The sequence below is a fragment of the Peromyscus californicus genome, unplaced genomic scaffold (genome assembly GCF_007827085.1).
Source record: "Peromyscus californicus insignis strain IS unplaced genomic scaffold, ASM782708v3 Scaffold_10__1_contigs__length_136768540, whole genome shotgun sequence".
NCBI lineage: Eukaryota > Metazoa > Chordata > Mammalia > Rodentia > Cricetidae > Peromyscus > Peromyscus californicus.
The window spans coordinates 29,845,984-29,869,950 of NW_026294391.1; the positions used below are offsets into that span (position 1 = coordinate 29,845,984).

At 37.5% G+C, this 23,967-nt stretch overlaps 1 protein-coding gene across 1 annotated transcript in view; it reads left to right on the forward strand.

Moving 5' to 3' along the window:
* LOC128101041 (serine/threonine-protein phosphatase with EF-hands 1-like) overlaps window positions 1-23,967 on the forward strand; it is a 110,628-nt gene that overhangs the window by 40,056 nt on the left and 46,605 nt on the right. The window contains 5 exon segments of the mRNA XM_052723792.1: window positions 1,538-1,567; window positions 1,569-1,599; window positions 11,619-11,782; window positions 18,576-18,690; window positions 22,357-22,403. Of these exon segments, the coding sequence (XP_052579752.1) occupies window positions 1,538-1,567; window positions 1,569-1,599; window positions 11,619-11,782; window positions 18,576-18,690; window positions 22,357-22,403 (387 nt within the window).

The window sequence follows — 23,967 nt, forward strand, 5'->3', positions numbered from 1 at the left end:
GGGATTACAGAAATACCACCGTTCGACTTTTTTTATATAAGTTCTTCGGATCAAACTCAGGTCCTCATAGCGAGCACTTTGCCAACTAAGTTATCTCCAAAGCCCTTCAGACAGGCTACTTTTAGGCCTTAAATAGAGAAGGTTTTCCAGGGAACAAGCCTATGAAAGTTCTAAAAGAAAATATGTGAATGTGGAAGTCCTTTATAAAATGATGGCACAAATTCATAACTCTAGCTTTAATACTCACTAATAAAAATGAGTACCTTTTAACCATAAAATGATCTTGAAAAATATTCAATATAGTTATGAATGAAAGAACCCACTTACGGAGTACTACCTAGAGTTTGTCCCCTGCATGTAAAAGAAAATTAAGCATTCAACCAACTCTGAAAAAAGATACACAGCAAATTCTGCATAATGGCTGCTGGCAGGGACAAGGGTGGCATTGAGGAGTGGGTAGGGATATTAAGAGAGATGTCATGTTCCTTTGGTATTGGTTAAAGTTTTAACAAGCATTTTTAAGTATCAGATTATAGTCTTTAAAAAGAACTAAGCAAATTTCATAAAGAGTTAAGTTGGCAAATCTCTTCTTGGTAGCTATTAAAATGACACAGGTTAGGCCAGGCATGGTAGTGCTTGTCTTAAATCCCAGCACTCAGGAGGCAGAGGCAGGAGGATCTCTGAGTTTGAGGCCAACCTGGTCTATATAGTGAGTCTGCGGACAGCCAGGGCTACACAGTGAAACCCTGTCTCAAAAAACAAACAAACAAACAAACAAACAAACAACCCACCACCACCAAAAACAACAACAACAACAAACCCAACAAGAACAAAAGAGACAGGTCATTCAATATTCCCTTTGCTTTTATTAGGAGCTCATAGTGTTGGCTGTCTTTTTTCAAGTATTTATTTATTTGTTTGTTTGTTTGTGTATAGGTGTTTTGCCTTCATGTATGTCTGTTCACTGTGTGTGTTCAGTGCCCAAAAGAGAGAACTGGATTCCTGAGACTGGAGTTATAGATAGTTGTAGGCTGCCATGTGGATACTGCAAATTGAACCCTGTTTCTCTGGGAAAACAGCCAGTGCTCTTAGCCACTGAGCAATCTCTCCAAAACCCATGTAGGCTGTCAATTTAAACAGTATTAATTTTGCTACCAAAGAGATAAAAAGGAGAACATAAGGAACAAAGAAGTCAGGAAGAACTATACTTTCTGGACAAGTCTAACTTCAGCCTGATCCCATGAGAAGTGATTAAATGTGAAATAGATCATCGTTTGTCCCATGTATGGCAAGGAGGTGGAGGACTGGGTTGTTACACTTTTGCTTCAGTCAGTCATGTATGGGCAGCTTCCCAGGAGGGGTGCATGTATCATTTCTATGCAGCTCAGTGTGGTGCTGCCCATCTGTGACTCTTGGCATGTGCTGTAGCAGGAAGATGAGTACAGCAGGAGAACAAGGGACTTGCATAGACCTCCGATATTTGCTGCAGCAGCTCCTCAGTCTTTATTAATGATTTATATCATTTTATCTTGTGCAGCTGTCCAACTTCTTTTCCTTCATGTTGGAAAAACTACACCAAGACACCCAAGGAAGATTCAGGTAAGCAACCAAAAAAAGTTTAGCCTTTTAAGGTTTTACTCACTTTTATTTTTAAATTATGTGGGGGAGAGGAGTGAGTGGGGAGGTGTGTGTGTGTGTGTGTGTGTGTGTGTGTGTGTGTGTGTGTGTGTGTGTGTGAAGGTGAGTACAGAGTCAGTGGAGGCTAAAAGGAGACATAAGATTCTCTGGAGCTGGAGTTACAGGAGGTTATGAACCACACAATGTGGGTGCTGGGAACTGAACTCTGGTTTTCTACAAGAATAGTATGTACTCCTAACTGCCAAACAATCATTCCACTTCTAAAGCATGGTCTTTTGAAAAGCAGTTTTGTATATTGAACTGTCTTCATTGAAAATGTAAATGAAGATGGTAGATGCTATGCAATTAAAAAATGTTCACCTTTCTTGTCTGTGTGACACCTAGCAACTTAATTTGGTTCAACTTGTTACACACACACACACACACACACACACACACACACACACACACACACAGACACACACACCAGCATGGATGGAATTTGCTAAACCAGCATTTAATTAGAAAATAACAATATTCAGCATTCCTTTGTTAAATATTTTGTCTTGAACCACAATCTATTGATACACAACAGTAGCTTAGTAATAAGTATCTTGTGTTTTCCCCACAAAAGTTTTATGTTAAGAAACCAAAATAAGCCGGGCAGTGGTGGCTCACACCTTTAATCCCAGCACTCGGGAGGCAGAGCCAGGTGGATCTCTGTGAGTTCAAGGCCAGCCTGGTCTACAGAGCAAGATCTAGGACAGGCACCAAAACTACAGAGAGAAACCCTATCTTGAAAAAAAAAGAGAAAAGAAAAAAAAGAAAAAGAAAAAAGAAACCAAAGTATTTTGCATATTTCATGCAGTGGAGTCTAGTTGAAAATGTAATCTCTTCCCCTCTCTCCACTCTGTATGTCTGCTGTGTCTTCAATCTTTTCCCCAAAGTTCATGCAACATGTTGAAAGTGAGACCTGTAAGAACTGTTTAAGTTAGATGCCCTTCCCCCGTAATGGATTCGTTATTTGAACAGTGGTGACCTTGTAAAGTACGGGCCCCCATTCCCCTTCCTTGCACCTGTTCATTTGCTGTGATGTTTTTCAGTCATGTTACGACTTACAGCATGAAGTCCTCACCAAACATTTCTCCTGGGTCTTAGATTTCCAGACTTTAGAACCCTTAGACAGTAATTTGGTTTTGGTATGGAGACTGTGGGTGATTTTTATTTCATTTCTCATTTATACCTGAATTTTTTAAAATCTGTAATATATGCTAATTGGTTTTATAACTCCCTTTAAAAATTGCCAACAGTTTCAGACTTAAGGTACATGTGAACTCATTTTAGTTTGATTTTTGTCTGAACCAGAATGCAAAAGAATCCAAAAACAACTAGGCCCATTCATAAACTTGTGTTTGCTTTAAATTATCCAGTTTGTGGTATTCTGTTATAATAGCAAAAACTAGACTAAGGTACTTGGTGTGATGTGTTTATATCATCTATTTGTCTACCATCTATATAATCATTTTGAATTGATGCAGGCAGTATAGGAGTTTAAAATTATAATTATTCATAAGACATATATTTCTCATGCTAAATAAAATCTGCCTGTTACTTCCAAGGTAGATGCCAAACTTAAAAGCTGTTAAAAAAACACCTTGAGCAAACCATTTTTAATTCTAACAACACGCAATGTATTTAGGACACACCCCCATATATGCATGCACATGTGTACATATGCCTCTGTGTGTGTATGTGTGTGTGTGTGTGTGCGTACAGAGGCCAGCAGAGGATCTAAGGTTACCTGCTCTATCTCTCTCTACCTTATCCCCTTAACATAGTCTCTCATTGAATGTGGAGCTCACCATTTTTTCAGGTAGGCTGCCTGGCCAACAAGCCTCATATCTCTGGCTTCTACCAGTGATGGAGTCACAGAAGTGTGACGCCACACCTGGCTTTTTATGTGGGAGCGTAGAATCCACATGCAGCCACAATTAGATCCTCAAGCTTTCACAGGAAGTGTTCTTACCCACTGTACCATCTGCCTAACACCCTAAGAGCATCTTTAAATACGCCAATTAATACTTTTTTCTAAAATTTTCTTACACACACACACACACACACAGAGAGAGAGAGAGAGAGAGAGAGAGAGAGAGAGAGAGAGAGAGAGAGAGAGAGAGAGAGAGAGAGAGAGAGAGAGGATGAGAGGATGAGAGAATGAGAGAAAGAATGAGAGTTCACACATGTGCCTTGGCATGTGTGTGGAGGTCAGAAGACAACTTGCAGGATTTGGTTCTCTCTCCCATGTGGATCTTAGGAATGAAACTCAGGTCCTCAGGCTTGGCAGCAGGCACTTTACCCACGGAGCCATCTCCTCAGCCTGTAAATACTCTTTAAAGTGGGAAGAAAAGTGGTATTTTAGTGGCATGGTTTGAGACACGTATATTTGTATGAAAATAATGAAGGCATTTATGGATCCGTAGAGGTTTTCTGAGTGGTGGAATAGCCAAACCCGATGAGAGGAAATTGCAAAGAAGTGGGTACTTTGCCATTTTCTTCATTTTAGATAGCTGCATTTTGAAGACAGTCGTTTCTGCTTCATGTTCTTGGTCAAAAATGTTTTGAGGAGAAAATATAATAATGATGAAATGAAACATGACTCTTTCTGCTAATGATCTAATATTTCAACCTAGACTCACTTGATTATAGTCACTTGTATGGGGTTTTAGAGCCACATATGCCTGGATTACAGCTCAGAGTTATTTATTCAGATTCTCCATTTTTCAAAATCTGCATTTTGAAAAAAAATTGCAGATGATTTAAAAATATAACAGAATGTTTCTTCTCAAAGAAGGGAAGAGTATTTTCCTTGAAATATAAAATATGTTATAGGAAAGTATACAAATAATATATGACTGAAATTTTCTCAAAGAAAACATGCCCAGAAAATAGGTACTCAGAACAAGAAATGAAACACGATGGCTGGAGATGGAGCTCAGTTGGTAGAGTGCTTGCCTAACATGCAGGGGTCCTGGGCTTAGTCCCTAGCACTGCATAAATCAAGCATGGTGACACACACTTGCAATCTCAGCTTTTGAGGAGGGGGTAGGAGGATCAGAAATTCAAGGTCATCCTTGCTACATGAGACCTTGTCTCAAAAACCAAAAATATACCCTTTAATCATTATTAGAGCCACAGAAGCCTCCCTTCTGCTTCTTCTAGTTACAACCCAACTTCCACAACACTATGGAACTAGTTTTGAATGTCTATACCATAAGTTAATTAATTATGCTTGCTTTTTAAATTTATTTGTATAAGTAGAAACATAGAGAATAGACCTTGAATATAGCTTCGACTCAACATTGTATTTGTGAGATCATTCATGTTATTGTAATTTAGTCATTCTTATTGTTGAATAGCATTCCATTCTACCCAGATACTATAATTTCTGCATTCTATCGTTTATAGTGCTAGAGGTATTTTCAGTTTGGCAGTGCAGTCGTGCTGCTGTGCATATTTATATACATGTCCCTTTGGGTGAACATGCATTCTGCTCTTCACTCTCTTCTTCCTTCTCCATCCTCCTGCCTCCTTCTCCTCTCCTCCTCACCTTTTCCCTTCTCCTTCTCCTTCCCTGAGGCAGAATGTCAGTATGTGTGAGGTGACTTTATCTATGTAGATCAAGCTGACTTTGAGCTCTTAATCATCCTGCCTCAGCATATTGAGCATTGGAATGAGAGGCATATGCCATTATGTATATACTTTGTAAGTTGATTTCTCACACCTTTGGTGGGAGATTCTAGACAACCTCTACTTTGACCTGTTTAACTGAAGTGCTAAGATCTCTTAGCATCCAGAAAGTTATTTAGCATTCCCAGAAAAGAGGCCAGGTTAGTGAGTGATTTTTGAAATGCAGAGTATCTCAAGACATTTTGGTTCCAAAGGAAAGAGGGGTCCTAATGTAGTACTTGTGCCGGCAAGCACACTACATCTTATGCAAAACTCAATTATGCCAGCTTATGTCCCTGTTCTACTTGCAGAGCTCAAACAGATTCATAAACTTGAGAGAGAGAGTAGAGTCTACATACAAGTTCCCGGTGTGTGTTTTATAACAATTCCTTCTACAGTCAAAAAGGAAAAGTTGCCATAGGTTTAAGCAGAGGCTGGTGGGAGTAGGCTGAGTCATATGCAAGTGGAGTTTAGACTTTTCTTCTGCCTCCCCATCAGCCAAAATGCCCCCTCAGACCACATAGTTTACATATATGTTCTTTAGGACTACCTGTGTGCATGTATGTATTTATATTTTTACCTTTGTGGTGCTAGAGTATTTAAATTTTTTTATTGCTATGGTGAATACGATATTTTCTAGCATGCTATCTTCTCATTACTTATTTTTAATATTCCATTAAATTTTTATATCCATATCTCATCTTGTGATTCTACTGAATATTACTAGTAGTTCATATATTATTATTGATTTTTTTCAGTAAACTTTACCATGTACCATGTGTTTCAATAATTTATGTCATTTCATTTAGTATTCATAACAAACTAAAAGAGTACTAGTATTAATTATTTACCTTCTATAAGTGTAGAATCTGAGGGTATGAGGGTACCCTTCCAAGGTTATTTATCTTATCAGTAATAAAAATATGATTCAAGCCTGTGAAATTAATCTCTGTATTGTATTTAATTCTCATCAGTTTTTAGAGTTTTTCTTGAGTTTATTTTTTAATCATATCAATAGATTTTATTATTATCAATTTTCGTATAATAACTACTATTCTTGTTTCAGCTTCAAGTCCTATTGGATTAGTTAGAGATAACAGAAGTATATTAAAAACCAATAAAAGTAGGTAGCCTTTTTTGTTGATGATTTAATGGAAACCCATATCGCTTATTTATTTAATTTAAAAATTATGTCAAAAAATTATGTCAAGAATGTATCCTTCCATTCCATGTTTTTTAAATAAAAAATTGATGGTTAATTTTATTAACTGTCATTTTGTCATCCATTGAATTTAATATATGAACACTAATAATTTTGACCAAGATTTATGGTTATCTTTATTAACTGTCATTTTGGCATCCATTGGATTTAATGTATGGACACTAATGATTTTGACTCAGATTTGTAATTAGGAAATGAAATAACTATAAACGTTGTCAAATGGTGTTTCTCCTTGTCCAGAAACATGTGGGCCTTGTTTTCAAAGGAATATGTGGTTAGTATAAGCTGATGTTATCTGTGTGAAAAAAAATTACAGATTTAATTTTTCCCTAAAAATGTACTTTATTCCTCTTCAGATGAAAGAAAAGATCTTTTCTTTGAGTTTTAATCGCTGGCAGTGATGGAATTTACTTGTTATCAGCTAGTGAGAAAGAGAAATGGCAGCGTGGGTTAAGGCAAGGGTTTAAAAGTTATTTTCTTATAAAAACTCGTAGAGGTATCATTTGTTGTTAGTATTTTATTATATTTAATTACTTTAGATCCATGTTCACAAAGTTATAAATCAAATAACTAAGGGTTAACTCCAACTAAATGTTGCACAAATCTTCATATATTGCTTGCATTTATTGAATTATTGTTTATTAGTTGTGGGCCACAACGACAATATATACATTAGAAATGTTAAAGCTTGCTGGGTGATGGTGGTGCACACCTTTAATCCCAGCACTTGGGAACCAGAGACAGGTAGATCTCTGTGAGTTCCAGGCCAGCCTGGTCTACAAAGTGAGTTCCAGGACAGCCAGGTCTGTTACACATAAAAACCCTGTCTCAAAATAAAAAAAAAAAATTAAAAAAAAGAAAAAGAAAGAAATGTTAAAGCTTAATTTTCGTACATGATACACACTAGTTATTAGACGAGAATCTGTTACTAATTTTCATGTTAATAAAAACCCGACAGAAGGATAATGATTTAATATAGATTAATATTTCATATCAGGAACTGGAGAGATGGCTCAGCAGTTAAGAGCACTTGCTACTCTTGCAGAGGACCTAAGTTCATTTCCTAGTGCCCACATAGCAGCTCACAACCTTCTGTAACTCTGATGCCAGAGAATACAATGTCCTCTTCTTGCCTCTGTGGGCACCAGACATGTGTGTGGTCAAAAATATATGTGCAGGCAGAAATTCATACACATAAACCAAAATTAGAATAAATTATGTTGCATAGTGTTACTGAAGAATTGGCTTAGAGAAGTGGTGTCTTTCATTAATTTATCTTAAATGTTTTTAAATCTCTGGCAGGAAGAACTATACTGAGCTATTGATTTTAAAAGAATATTTTGTTTTGTTCTTGAAACAATTGAACTCAGTTTTCATCACTGGCGTTGAGAGAATGTACTTATTATTAGCCAATGGAAAGGGGACAAATGGCATCAGGTGTGAAGGCAGTGACCAGGAAAATGGAATAGTTCCTTCAATTAAAAAAGTTAACATTTTTCATGATCTATTAAAATGAATTCTTTTGGTTAATGCACAAATAAACAGTTTTTATCGTTGATGTTTCTTATTTATGTCTCACAAAGCTGGGTTTCCTTAATATATCAGTTAAGAATATATAAATACTATAAATGTATTTTCATATATAGTAAAAATCACAATGGTTAAAAGTTTGGGGGCTAGATCCATGACTCAGTAAAGTACTTGACACATAAGCATGAGACCTGCCTGAGTACGGATCTCCAGCATTCCCATAGAAATCTGGGCACAGTGGTGTGCACCTGTAGTTCCAGTGCTGAAAGGCAAGATAGGAAGATCCATGGGGCTTGTTAACTAATCAGCCTGGCAAATCAGTGACCTCCAGGTTCAGTGAGACACTGTCTCAAAAAATGGGAGAGAGGACTGGAGAGATGGCTCAGCGGTTAAGAGCACTGGTTGCTCTTCCAGAGGTCCTGAGTTCAATTCCCAGCAACCACATGGTGGTTCACAACCATCTATAATGAGAACTGGTGCCCTCTTCTGGCCTGCAGGCATACATGCAGGCAGAACACTGTATACATATTAAATAAATCTTTTTTTTTTTTTTTTTTTTTTTTTTTTTTTTTTTTTTTTTTTCGAGACAGGGTTTCTCTGTGTAGCTTTGCGCCTTTCCTGGAACTCGCTTTGGAGACCAGGCTGGCCTCGAACTCACAGAGATCCGCCTGGCTCTGCCTCCCGAGTGCTGGGATTAAAGGCGTGCGCCACCACCGCCCGGCTAAATCTTTTTTAAAAATGAGATGAGAGTGATTGAAGGAGACTCCTGATGTTGACCTCTGGTCTCCACATTCACCTGTACACATATGTGTATATGTGTATGCACACACATACACATGCACAGACACACAGAGAGTTTAGGGACACAATTTCATTTCTCTACTTAGATGCTCTGCTTCATTTTCATGTATATAATGAGAAAATGGCAATCCTTACCTTCTTATAACACTGCCTGGTACATAATAAGCATTTAATAAGTTAAAGCTATCTATCTATCTATCTATCTATCTATCTATCTATCATCATCATCATCATCATTTTGTTATTGAAAAGGTCGAGTTTGGGACTCAACATGGGAATCCTGTGGAGTTTTGAAGGATGAATATAAATTATCCAAAGTAGAAAGATAAAGAAGTAAGGGTTGTCCAAGGGTAGAAAAAAAACTAGGAACAATAAATGTAGAAATGTCAGTAAAAGCAAACATGTGATCCAAGGACAGTGTTTTAAATTAGCCATGTCTTTGGCCATGTTTTATTGTATTACAGAGCCTGAAGAGAGGATTATACTGAAGATACAGACAACAGAAAGTGACTCCCAAGGTTGCCAAGCTTCTGAGGACTTAGAAAGGGGCTGCATGAGTGTGTGGGTCTCTATATGTATTGGCATATACAAATCTATATATTCAACTTTTTCTCTTTTCTGCCAGCATCCGTGTTTTAGTCAGGTACAGCCTTTTCCATGAACACTATAGTCATGCCATAAGTATACCTCACCTAAAGTACAAGATCCCTCCCTCAGTTCTGATCACATGTGCTCCATGTTCACTTTCTTTCTTAGAGTCTATAACAAAATATTTGTGACTCTGTTAGCTGATATAGTGCAACTGTTGGGGATTCTTGTGGAGTTTCTTTGGGCAGGAGTGTTATATTCCTAAGAGTTGCTAATATTTCAGCTTTCCTTTGCAGGAGGTAATTCCCAACTGAAATGGATGGCATGATCATTAGGATAGTTAAGTAGACTATTTAGGCTCTACTGTCTACATGATGAATCTGAAATCGAGTTTACCAGGATGTCCTGCATTTCTGGTTTCTAACATAAATTAAAAAATTCAGTTGTTTTTAAATATCAGACCAAAACCAAAGGAGAAAAATGATGTCTGCTGACCACATTGAATACAGATGTTATTATACTTCAGTTCCACTTTGTATAAAGCATTATCAACTATCACCAAAATATACTGGGGTTATACAACAATTTAGAATATATTTTAATGCAATTATTAAATGTTATTTCTTAGTTCAGAACAAGTTTTCAAATTTCTTGACTTACTACTGCTCATCATAATTGATCATGGAAAACATATATTCTATCTACATCAGTTAGCTTCCTATTTTCTGTAGGTGACCAACTTTCAATACTCAGAAAAGATAGGCTTTGGGTTTTTATCTTTGTTTTTGTTTTGTTTGTTTTTGTTTTTGCTTTTGTTTTCAGAGAGCTTAGGGTGATAGCCTTAATAATAAATAAGTGTTAATGGGTTAAAGTGTATGTCATTGTCCTCTGGGTCGGTTATAATACTGCAAAGGAGCCACAATATCTCAGTGACATAGTAAAAAAGTGGGTTTTTTTTCCTAGCAAGTCTACAAATTAGCTGAACACTTCTGACATTGGCGTAGTTGATTTGACAGATTTTTGGATATTGGCTGGAGTTTACTGATGTGTCTAGAGGTCTGCTGGCTGTTAGTTGATCTAGGACATCCTTGGCTAGGTTTATCTGCTCTGTTCCATTGTAATCATGGCCTTTCAATAGGAAAAGCCTGGGTTGGGTGGAAATGGCTATGTTCCCAAACAGAGAGCATGGAATCATATAAGGCTTCTTGAGACCTGGACTTGGAGCTGCTAGGTAGCTCTTGGACCACATTGTTCAGGATAGTATAAAGTTATGAGCCTAGCTCATCTTGAAAGTGAGGGCAAGTAGACTCTTGATGAAAATCACATTCTAAGAAGCATGGATAGAAGTTAGGATACAGTATTGAGGCCGCTTTGCAGCTGGTCTACCATATCCTCTTGCATCTTTCTCTGTCTGAATTGTCTAGGTTTCTGTTCAGGGGGCCGTTTCATGGGCAACTTGGCAAGAAATGATTGTGGGTCTCAGCCATACTCAATTGCCTTAGTAAATGGGCAAAGCAGGCAGTCTGTTACTATACAGACATATCGAAGGGAGAGAGAGGCCTTTGGTCCTTTCTGCCTATGGTTTGTCCTTTAAGTTTTATCTGCTTTGTTCCCAAGAATAAAAGAGAAAATCACAGAAGAAATATTGTACATAAAGCAAGAAACAAATCAATTAAAGCTAAGTAAAATCCTCTGAAGTATTTAACAAGGGAAAAATTGAATATTGCAGTTTAATTTCGTGTAGATCATGAATAGCAGCAGCTGTTGGAACCAAATGCAGTGCATTGTTCATGCTTTTAGCCTTGCTGGTAAGAGTCTGATAAGTAAGAGTGGACAAAAGAATTGGAGCTTCAACTTCAAAACATCAGAATATCTTCTTCACTGAGCAGTTTTTCACATGCTTTGTGGTCTTCTCCCCATTGATTATGGACTCACTGCTTTGACAAAACATGATTCCAAGAAGGGACGATGGTGGTTACTGGCTTCAGAATCAGTTATTCCTCATAGTTTTATATGCTTTGTTCAGGCATTCATAACAGCACAGTGCCTTGTATGATATAGATATTTCAGTAGGTGTTTTGAAGCATTAGAATGTTAATTCCCCATCTTATACCTCTTTTTCTTTCCTTTTCAGCATTAGTAAATCGACTTATTGAAAGCACCATTCAAGAAAACAAGGCTAGACAGGACTATGTGGGTTTGATAGAAGTGCCCGACTCTTATGATGGTCCTCGGCTGCAATTTCCTCTCACGTTTACTGATATTGATTTACTTCTTCAGGCCTTCAAGCAACAGCAGGTAACCTCAAGCAGAAGCTGCTCTGGTTCTCATTCCGAGCTATCAAATGCATGAATGAAAATGCTGTAGCATGTATTTCCATGGGAATGTTTTTCATTGTGTGACAATTACTGTCTTTGTGTAACCTAATAAATAGATGTTTCCTTGGGTGCACAGTAACTTCCTCTTTGTAGGCCTACTGCATGTCCCTTTTCATTTTCTGAGAATAGTTCACAAACTATAAAGTTTGTTACTTAAAAAATATATGGTTCAAAAATTTTAATGTAGTCACAAGGTTGTATACTTACTAGCACTATCTAATTATAGAACATTCTCATCATCTCCATCTACTATTATTCCTCCTTTGCCCTAAACAGCTACTGATTCGTTTTCAGTCTCTGATGATTTGCCTATTCCAGATATTTCATATGTATAAATGAGGATGTACTAAATTGACTTTTTATAGTTGGCTTCTTTCACTAAACATAGTGTTTCTAATATTTGCCCATGTTGGAGCATGTATCAATATATCATTTCTTAGGCCAGGCATGGTGGCGCACACCTTTATTCCCAGCACTCAGGAGGCAGAGGCAGGTGAATCTCTGTGAGTTTGAGGCCAGCCTGGTCTACCGAGTGAGTTCTAGGATAGGCTCCAAAGCTACACAGAGAAACCCTGTCTTGAAAAACAAAAAAAAAAAAAACATCATCTCTTTTTATGGCTACATAATATTTCATTGTGTACTATATAGTTGTTTACTGATTTATCAGCATATGGATATTTGAATTTTTTATACCTTTTGGCTGCTATAAATAATGCTGCTATGAAAATTCACATCCAATTTTTAATGGACATGTTCCCATTTACTTGGTTATATATGTGCTTAGGAGAGGAATTCTGGGGTTATATACTTAACTCTATGTCTAAGTTTTTGAGTAACTGCTGAAGTTTTTCTACAAGTGGTTGAATAGTTTTATATTTCTACCAGCAGTATATAAGGGTTCTACTTACTCCAATTTTTGACATTTGTTATTTTATTTTGATTATTGCTTTCCTAATGTATGGGAAGTGATGTCTAGTTCTAGTTTTGACTGACATTTCTCTAATTAATAATGTTCAGTCTTTTCATCCATTTGTATAACTTCTTGGAGAAGTACCTATGCAGAACCTTTGCGCATTTTAAAATCAGTTGTCTTTTTCTTCTTGGGCTGTAGGCGTTCTCTCTAGATACAGGTGCCTTATCACATATTATATGACCTGAAACCATTTTCTCCTTTCTTTAGTTGGTCTTTTCGCTTTGCATTTTGTATTTGTGAGATTATAATGTAATCACAACATCTCTCCCTTCCCTTCCCTCCTTCCAAACCCTCCCATATGTCCCTCCCCCCCACTCTTCAATTTCTTAGCCTCATTTTCACTAATTGCTGTTACATGCATATATTATACACATACCCCCAGTGACACACCTTCGCCCACAAGGTCACACCTCCTAATCCTTCCCAAACAGCTTCAACAACAGGGGACCAAATAGTCAAATATATGAGCCTATGGGGGCCGTTCTCATTCAGACCACCACAACCATCAAAGCATATGCTTTGAAATAGTTAAAATGACCAATTTTTATATGAATTTTATCTCAACTTTAAATATACATATTTCTTGATTTATTTTTACAAATGAGAATGCATTATATACTGTGCTTAACCTTGATTCTTCTCTTAATATAATTTTTCCATATTTATAGAGCCAAAATGATCATTAACATGTAAATAAAATTAACATCTCTATAATGGTTCCTTGAATCAATGTTGCATATTTTGTCTACTTGAACATACTATCCATGTTTGTTTTAACTCTGACTCTAATGATGTAATTATTTAAATATTCTACCAGTCTGTTGCCATTGCTTATTATTTGCCTCAGTTTTATTTCATGTATTTTATATCCTCATAGGCCTGGCTACAGTTATACTGAGTTCTGGACATTATATATGAAAAACTATAAAAATATTTTTAGGTCTATTTTCTCCCAGAGAATTTAAATTTGCTGTTAGCAGGTGGCCCGAAGATCTAGCTGTCTAGTATGATCTCAAATCATTTTTAGGAATTAGATGATTCAAAGCTCTGCTTCAGTTCCAGCAAAACCAATCTATCACTTCCAGATCACTCTTACTTCTGGGGTGTGTCTTCCAGTGTCCTAATCAGAGAATGATGGTTTGGGATGATGTCAGAGAAAAGGGTGGTGTAGGAAACTCCAAGGCCCAATCTTTCCAGATAAATTGAAAAATCAGGCAAAATTTATTTTGCTTTATTTTCCTTTCCCTTTTCTTTCTCTCTTGAGAGTTAAAAAGACTTGAACCATTCTCTCTGCCTAGTTCTTGTTGACTGAGGAGATGTGAGTGCTCAGGTACTGCCTTGGTACCCTGCCTGCCTTCCTGCTGCTGTGCTCCCTATCATGACAGTCATGGACTCAAACCCTCTGGAACCATAGTCCCGAAATTAAATAAGTTTATAAGTTTCCCTGGTCATGTTGTTTTGTCACAGCAATTGAAAAGTAACTAAGATATTGTTTTGGATATATTAAAATGCTATACAACTGTCACCACTATTTATTTCAAGAACTTTTTTTAAAAAAATTTTATTTTTCAGTATTAGGGATTGAACCCTCAGCCTTGTATGTATGAGGCAAGTGTAGCTGAATTTCCTGTGTCCCGCCTGGTCTGCAGCTGCTCAGACTCAAGTAAACATACACAGGCTTATATTAATTAAAAAGCTTGGCATTAGCTCAGGCCTACCACTGACTAGCTCCTACACTTAAACTCAGCCCATTTTTGTTAGTCTCTAAATCGCCATGTTTATGTGGCTTTACCTGTGTGCTATTACATGCTGTTCTCTGGACAATGGGCTGGCATCTCCTCACTCAGTCTTCCTCTTGTCTCTCTCTTTGAATTTCCTGCCTGCCTCTAAGCTGCTTTGCCATGGGCCAAATAGCTTTATTTATCAACCAATCAGAACAACACATATTCACGCATACAGAAAGACATTCCCCCATCAGGCAAGGGCTTCTATTTCCCAAATGTTTTTGTCATCTCAAAATGAAACTTTATACTCATTAGCAGCCACTCTTTTTCCTGCAGCCCTCAGCTCCTGACAGTCACTAATCTGGATATTTCATATTAATGGAACATATGTGGCCTTTGGTGTTTGGCTTCTTTCACTTGTCATAATGCTTTCAGAGTTTATCCATGTTGTTACATAAACCAGTGCTTTATTCCTATTTTTTAGGTTAATGTATGGTTACTTTCCATGTATAACATCACATTTATTTAAGGAATTAAACATTTATACCTACATTTGAATATTAATGTGTGGTTATATTAATTTTTATATACTCATAAACAAAGAATATTTTGGAGAAAGATATTAAAAACATTATCAACATTAGCTGTCTCGAGGGACAGAGATTAAGACACAAAGGTCTGGGGAAAGGGGAAAATAATTTTTCATTATTCTACCCCTTTTTAATGATTTTTTTTATTTCAGCCAGAAGAATGTGTTGTTTGTCATTTAAAAGCTACTTGAGCCAGTCATGGTAACACATGCTTTTAATCCCAGTACTTGGGAGGCAGAGGCAATAGGGTCACTATGAGTTTAAGGCTAGCCTGGTCTTAATAGTGAGTTCTAGGCAAGCCAAGGCTGTTTAGTGAGACCCTGTCTCAACAAACAACTTAAAAACAGAAATAAGCCAGGCATGGTAGCATATGTCTGCATTCCAGAACTTGAAATGAAGGCAGAGACAGGAGGATTGCTCCAAGTTCAAGACTAGCTTAGTCTACATAGCTAGTTCGAGGATAGACAGTCTCTTTCTTTGTCTCATCTCCCTCTCTGTCTCTCTGTCTTTCTCTCTCTCTCATACATACAAACACATATACACATTAACACACACACACACACACACACACACACACACACACACACACACACACAAAGAGGAAAATATCCTTACAAAGTAGAAGTTTCTTCCTTGAACTCCTTTATGATAATGTTAATATTTTATTTAAGTGGTTCTTTTATCTGATATGTTTATAAAAGTAAAAACCAACATTTGAATAAACTACTTTGAATATTTAATATTTTGGTTATAAACATAACAATTATAATCCTGTTGATATATAGCTTTCTAAACAAGTACTAATAGTAACAAAGTTATTTTAGTCAATCTTAAGGATGTTCAAGAAAACTATATTAATATTAAGAATTTTCTGTTTACAAGGTATTTTCAGTGAAATTTGTTAACATTAGAAAACAAAATGAAAATAAAGATGACTTTAGATGCAGTTACTCTGATTAGTGATACAATGGTCCAGAAAAGCTACAATTGCACATTAAACCAGCATTAGAAATCTGTAGATTAAATGTACAATTAAATGTACAGAAACAAGCCATTAAACAGCAACATTTTTGCCCATTCTTTAAAAATATTTAGCCAGGGGCCACTGAGATGGGTCATGGGTAAAGGCACATAACACAAGCTGAGGAATATGGTGGCAGGAGGGAATCAGCTCTCATAAGTTGTCCTTTGACCTCCACACATGTGCTGTGACATGTATGTGCTCCCCAATAAAATACATAAAAAAATATAAAACTATAAATAAAATGGGAATTCAAGGACTTGGGAAGCTGAGGCAGGAGGGATGTCATGATGTTTGAGCCAACCTGTGCTACATAGTGAGATCCAGGCCCTGTGTTAAAAACCTAACTTTAGACCAACAGCTGTGGAGCCTCCATGGGACTGGACTAGGCCCTCTGCATAAGTGACACAGTTGTGTAGCTTGATCTACTTAAGAGGCCCCCTGGAAATAGGATCAGAATCCATCCCTGGTGCTTGAGCTGGCTTTTTGGAGCCCACTACCTATGGTGGGATACCTCACACAGCCTTGAGGCAAGGGGAAGGGCTTAGACCTTCCTCTACTGAATGTACCAGGCTCTGCTGACTCTCCATGGGAGGCCTTACCTTGTCGGATGAGGGAATGAGGGGTGAGTTGGAGGGAGTAGTCTGGGGGTGCAGGAGGAGGGAAGAGAGGGGGATCTGTGGTTGGTATGTAAAATGAAAAAATCTAAATAAATAAATAGAAAAGTAAAAAGTAATAAAATGTGGCTGTGGATTGAATGGCTTTAGAATACGTTTGTAGGGGGAAAAGATTTATGAGTCCATTGGCTTATGTGGGCAGGAAATGATGGTCTAATAGAAATATGTGAACCATATATTTAGAATTTTCTAGTATTCACATAAAAAAGACAAAATCAATTTTAGCAATATATTTAACTCAGTACACCTTAGTATATGAAACATTTTAATATACAATCATATTAAAATCATTGAGACATTTTGTGCTTTTTTTCCATACCAAGTCTTTGAAATCCACTTTGAATTTTGTTCTTTGTTGTTGTTTGAGACAGGGTTTCTCTATGTAACAGCCTTGGCTGTCCTGGAGCTTGCTCTGTAGACCAGGCTGGCCTTGAACTCACAGAGAGCCGCCTGCCTCTGCCTCCCCAGTGTATGTGCCACCACCACCCTGCCTGAAATTTGCTCTTATAGCACATCTCAATTCTCACTAGCCCCCATTTCAAATACTCTGTTATCTCATATTGCAAATAGCTACCATATTGAACATCCCAATTCTAAGTCCATCTGAACACTAAAGCTATGTTGGCATCAGTTAAGTTTGTGTGATAATCACATATTTTAATCTTTTCTTGTGGAGTATGTGTTTGGAAAATTCATAATTTAAAACCAAGGAGAAAGGCACACTGGATTTTTAAAAGCTTAAAGGAAAGGACAGTAAGTCTGTAGAAAGCAACGACCCCATTGATGCTGTAACTGGAGGAGTGTGGTAAGGCAGTAATAAATAGGAAGTCATCCAAGTGTTTTGAGATTGGAACATTTTCTCTAGTTAGACTTTTATCACAATGTGCTTGCTGTCTTGAGCATTCTGTACACCCAATTCTGGAGCTATACTTCGGAGGTTTGGGAGCTTGTGTGGTTCCCCAGTGAAGTCTCTGTGCTCAGCAACACCTGCTACGCAAGTAGCAAGGCGTGTCAACCAATGAAAAGCTACACCTCAGCCATAGGCTCTTTGCTTTGCTTTTCCTTCCTTGTTTCCTTTTCCCCTCCCTTTTAAATGATTCTCTTTTTTTTGTCCTTTTCCTCATGTCCACTATTTTTTTTCTTTTTTTATTAAGAATTTTTTTCATTCATTTTACACACCAATCACAGATCCCCCTTTTCCCTCCTCCCGCCCCCGCAGCCTTCCCCCCAACTCACTCCCAATCCCCCCCCCACAAGAAGGCAAGGCCTCCCATGGGGAGGCACATTCAGTAGAGGCAAGTCCAAGCCCTTCCCCCTGCCTCTACCTATGATGGGACACCTCGTGCAGCCTTAAATGATTCTTATTGTTACTCTTTTGTCTAAACCTTTTCTTTGGGCAAGTGAACCCCACCCTCATTTTCCCCATCTCTCCTCTTGGGATCTAAAAACCAAAAATAAACAAAAATATTCTAAACAAATGTATAATGTCAAAAAAGAACATGATACTATAAATAATTTTAGGAACCATTCATTTATTTAATTACAAATATCTCCTGAGGGCTTTTTATATACTAGACACTATGTTAGAATAATCTATTTGAGAATAAAGATTATCCTGAAATACAGTGACCTAAAATGTGCTCATATGCTTCATTTTTATAGTTTTCTACACAGTCATGTCTTTCTCCCTCGTTCATTATCTCTATTTCCTCTGCTTCCCCTTCGCAGACACTTCATGCTCATTATGTCTTAGAGGTGCTATTTGAAGCTAGGAAAGTCCTGAAGCAAATGCCGAATTTCACTCACATCAAAACCTTTCCCTGCAAAGAGGTAACAATCTGTGGTAAGTTTCAGAGGAGAGTTGTCACATTAATATTTAGGAGCCTCTTGGTCCTGCATCATTTGCCTAACTTGAAAACTATGGAAATTGGATTGTGTTAAGGGGAAAATGTTAATATAGAATTATCTATCATGATAATACTGTTCCCATCTTGTCTTTGTTTTGCATACCAGCTGGCAGGAATTAATTATGTGGGAAATTAAAGAACTCTTGTAGCTTTTTCTAAAGGCAGATAGCATTTTAATATGGAAAGCCACTAATGGGTAGAATAAGTGTTCTTTGCCCTGACTAGCTCTCATTATCTACGTCCCATGTTGCTTTTCCCAGGTGGGCCTCTGTGTGCATGCCACTTCTACTGGGAAGAGAAACACCCAAGGCTGGGTGGAGATTATATTCTTTTCTGCCCTTGGCTGCTGTTTTGGATTTTTCCAACTGGTCTTTGCAGCTTTTAAAGGAGTGGAATGTCCCCAAAATCTGTTTCTTGTACTTCTAAATAACAAGATTTGAGATTTTGTTATCTTATAGGCCAGCCTGGCAGGATATTGCTTCAAGAAACAGTACACATTGAAATTCATCACAGTTGGTGCTCAGCATGCTTACACTGTCTGCGAGTGGGGTGCATGGAAGGAACAGCAATTCCCTAACTTCTAATTAAGGCTTTAGGTTACAAAACAGTGATTGTTATTTTCCAAATCAGTTTTTAGCCCACGTTCTCTTATGCTGGCAGGTAGAAGTGGATTTGACAATCTAATTAAACCCTTTCCATTCCCAGCATCTCACAGTGGTGACAGGGACTTGATGTAGCAGTGTATGTTTCATGACATGGCCTGACTCTGGTTTTTGAAGAGTCTCTAATGGTTTAATTTCAACCTTATCAGGCCACCAGATCTCTCTAGATAATAATATACCTAAGCACAGAGACCTTTTATTCAAAGCCATAGCAGGCTTTGCTTCTGATGGAAATAAAGAACTATGGGTCATAAGGCTCAGTAAACCATGCCAACCTGTGAAGCCTCTGAAGCCAGGGGCTAGGTTTTCTAGCAGAAAATACTTTAACAGTCCAAACCAGATGTTAGGATCCGCTCCTGTGCATTTTCCATTAACCCTCCAGTTGCCATTGCAGATCTAGCTACATTGAGGTTAGAGATGTGTGCCACTGCACCCTAGAAGAAGAAATGAGTTAGAGGGCATGGAGGTCCTAGAATTCCCCAGTACCGAAAATCTTGTACAGAGATATACTGGTTCCTTTACTGAAAGTTACGTTTTTAAATTTTTTTCCCGTTAGGGATCAAACCCAGGGCCTTGCACATGCTAGGCAAGCACTGTGTCACTGAATTATATTCCCAGCCCCTATATCTTGTTCATATGGGTGAAATAGAGGCCCAGAGAGAAATACGTGTTGTCATCAATGCATTTCTATATAGTACCCTGTACCCTAACTTGCTCAACTAGTCAGTGATAGGATTGAGATTAAAAATGAGATCTTCTATATTCCAGACTAAGGAGAATGCTACCTTTGTACTTGTCTGTCTATTTTTCACTTATCTTCATCCGAAAAGGGCTGGAGACCAGATACACTGGACAAGTCCATTCATTTAAGGGACCCTACATTTGGGGCATTTATTTCCAGATTTTTTTCCCTCTGCATAGCACCTTTGGTAAAGAAAACGCCAGAACCAGTAGATTTCCTTAACATAAATTAGTTTTTTCTGTCCCCCTTCATTTTTAAGAAAAAAAGTGTTTTAGATTGTGTCTCATTATGTTGCTGACGCTGCCCTGGAACTCACTGTGTAATATCGGATGGTCTTCTACCTTAGCTTCTTGGAGTTTTGGTGTTTAATTTACAATTCATGTTGTAAATCATAATCAATTCTGTACTCACATTGTTGTTTGCAGTGAAAATATCTTTATGTCTGCCTTCCCATGGCATATTGATCTTAAGTCCCTAAAAATATTTGTATAGCTTTCCTTTCTCCCATCTGCTGTAACTTGAACCAAGGATCCTCAACTTTTAATATGCTGAAACAACTTCATATTTTAGCATCCAGCTATCATAGTACTTCATATTCAAATTTCCCTACATGTGGTGATAGTAGTGGTGGTGGTGTTTGTGGTGGTGGTGGTGTGTGTGTGTGTGTGTGTGTGTGTGTGTGCTCGCACATACATGTGTGCATGTGCACACATATGCACATGGGAATGTGTGTGCATGCATGCGGAGACCAGAGATTGATGAGGGATGTCTTTCTCCATTGCTATCCACTTCACTTTTTGAGTCAGGGTATTTCTATGAACTGGAGCTCACTAATTGGCAAGATTAGCTGGCCAGTGAGCTCCAGGGCTCTGCCTGTCACTGCTGCCTGCAGCACTGAGGTTACAGGTGGGTGCCAATGCACCTTGTTTTTGACTTGGTTGATGGGGATCCGAACTCAGATTGTCAGGCTTGAATAACAAGCACTATACTCACTGAATCATCTCCACTGCCGAAATACTGATATTTTCAAAAGTCAAATGACTCTGATGCAAATTAGAACAAAATAATTAGCAAAATATATTAAACAGTTAATTGTTTAACTTTCTGAGTGAGACTATCTAAAGGTATTGACCTTTAAGTATTCAGACACATCAATATACCCTTTATCTTATTGTTAATATTATAACAATTTTATAAATAAGTGCTGGTGATGTGGGATTTAAACTTTATTATTTCTGGTGTAATTCAAGTCTTCTGTCACATATACTTGATTTATCTTGTTTGTGGGATTTTAAATAAACTGAGAAAAATGTTCCTAAATTAAATTATATGGTAATTAAGTTGAAAACAAATTTTGAGAAAAGATTATGAAAGATAGATATTTTACTTAAAACTATTTATCCAAATAGAAATGTTGAATATTCATATAGCCACTCATTTTTTAATTAATGAGTCATATATTCAATAGCTTTAGTTGGATTTTGTTTTTTCCTATTCTCATCAAGAGAATCTCAACTATCTAGTCATAATTTTTAAACTTTTAAAGTTAGAAATAAAATAAAGCAAAACCCAACAATGAATGGCTATGGATTTAGTGATTAAATGTATATCACATATTGAGTGCCTGCAATCTCCTAGGGTCTATGGTAGGTCCTTGGGGAGTTAATGCTCCCTGTGATAAGTACTTTTGCTGCTCCCCTGAGCATTCAAATGTAGGCAATACAGTGGAAATCACTCTGAGTTTTAATTTTGAGTTGAGAGTATGCTGGGTTTGAATTCTAGCTCTGATTTTGGTGGCTGGGTGACTGGATAAGTTTCGTAACTACTCTGAGCCTCCTTTGGAATATAAGAATGATGACAATATTACTCATCTCATAGAATGGTTGTTGAAGATTGAACAAGAAAATAAACATAAAATTCTTAGTATAGAGTTTAGCTCAGAATAAATGAAGGCCTACATAAATGGCTGGAGCAAACAGTTCCAGATTTCCAGATGCTGCCCCCACCCCTCTAGGCACCAGAGGAGGGAAAGAAAGAGTCCATGGAAGCAAGCTGCATATTGAATTAGCATCATCGACTTAAGGTGGAAACCCAATCCCATTAGAATACTTGGGGTATTTGAGATTTAAAATTCCATAACAAAGTAAGCTTTACATCTTGGTGCCTACTGAATAATGATTTTTTCATTTGTATTCCAGGTGATTTGCATGGGAAATTGGATGATCTTTTGTTGATCTTCTATAAGGTAAATGATTGCTTTCCTAACTATTTGTGCTTTTGGTGAGTGAGGGCAGTCCTAGGGCATATAACAATATTAGTTTTGTTGTATGCATGCCTGTACACACAAATATAAATGTAATGTAACAGTTTTTTTAAACTTAGAAGCTCAAAGATTTGTAGAGACATGTCTTTTGATTTTTTTCACACATCTCAGAGATTTGCTAAAAAATGTAATTAGATTCTTTGTTCAACATTGTGGCTATCTGTGTATCAGTTGGAATGTGTACCTTTATTATGCCATAGAAGTTGAAGTGGTACAGGATGAAGAGGAATGCAGTCTGTTTTATTTTGCTTGGAAATTAACACATCGCATAATGAGTCTTCTCCTTGATTGCACACTAATTATGTGTGAAAAGAGATTCCTTTAGTAAGTTTCAAATTGCTGTCTTTTCTCCCTCGATTCATCAGCTCTGAGTTCAGTGGCTCAGCGGGTGTGTCATCTTTTTCACGGAGGGTATAACATAGTGTGGCTGGCATGGAGTAGATCTGGATCCCTTTGACTGGATTCACTCTTCTCTCCGAGCCAACAGTTGCTACCTGAATGTTTGCTTCTAGAATGATGACATCTAGAAAATTGTTCATGGGACTCCAGGACTACCTTTTAACACTGCTCTTCTAAATGTCTCTTTTGTTTGATGCATTTATTATTCACCTATGTTATCCTCGTGACTAGCAAGATTAACCACAATTAATTTTTTAGCTTCCATATTATCTTGGGCTTCCATTCCATACAATATCTTATGGATACAATAATGGAATTATCCAAGAACATTTTTATTTTTTTTAATACTTATTTATTATATTTTTATTTAAATTTTTCATATAATATATTCTGATCATATTCTTTCCCTTCTCCCAACTTCTCCTAGATCCTCCCCATGTCCCTACCAACTCAACTTCAAGTTCATGTTCTCTCTCTGTCTCTCTCTGCTTCTCTGTCTGTGTCTCTGTCTCTGTCTGTCTGTCTGTCTGTCTGTCTCTCTCTCTCTCTCTCTCTCACACACACACACACACACACTAGCAATTTTACTGTTTTTTTAAGACAGGGTTTCTTTATGTAACAGCCCTAGCTGTCCTTGGACTCTCTTTGTAGACCAGGTTGGCCTCAAACTCACAGAGATCTGCCTGCCTTTGCCTCCTGAGTGCTGGGATTAAAGGCACATGCCACCATGCCTGACTCACCCAGCAGCATTTTTAAAGAACTACATTATAACAGAAGTGCAATCTTTTGTTTTATTCATCCATAATGGCAACTTGGAAGAAAATGGGATAGGCCAAACTAGAAGTAGGTCAATGGATCTGGCACTTTGGAGCAGATTTGGATGAGACTTCCAGCAGCCTAAGCAAGGAGGGTGTTGATAGGAAGTTGGAAGCTCCCTAGGCAGTTGGTGGTATAGGAATTTCAGACAAAGGCTTACTAGTAAGGAACTGAGGGAGTTAGTAAAGAGAACTTCTGGATGTCAGCCATAGGAGTCAAGCTAGGGAAGGAAGGAAGAGTGTAGCTAGAGTTTTCCTGCCTGGCCCACAGT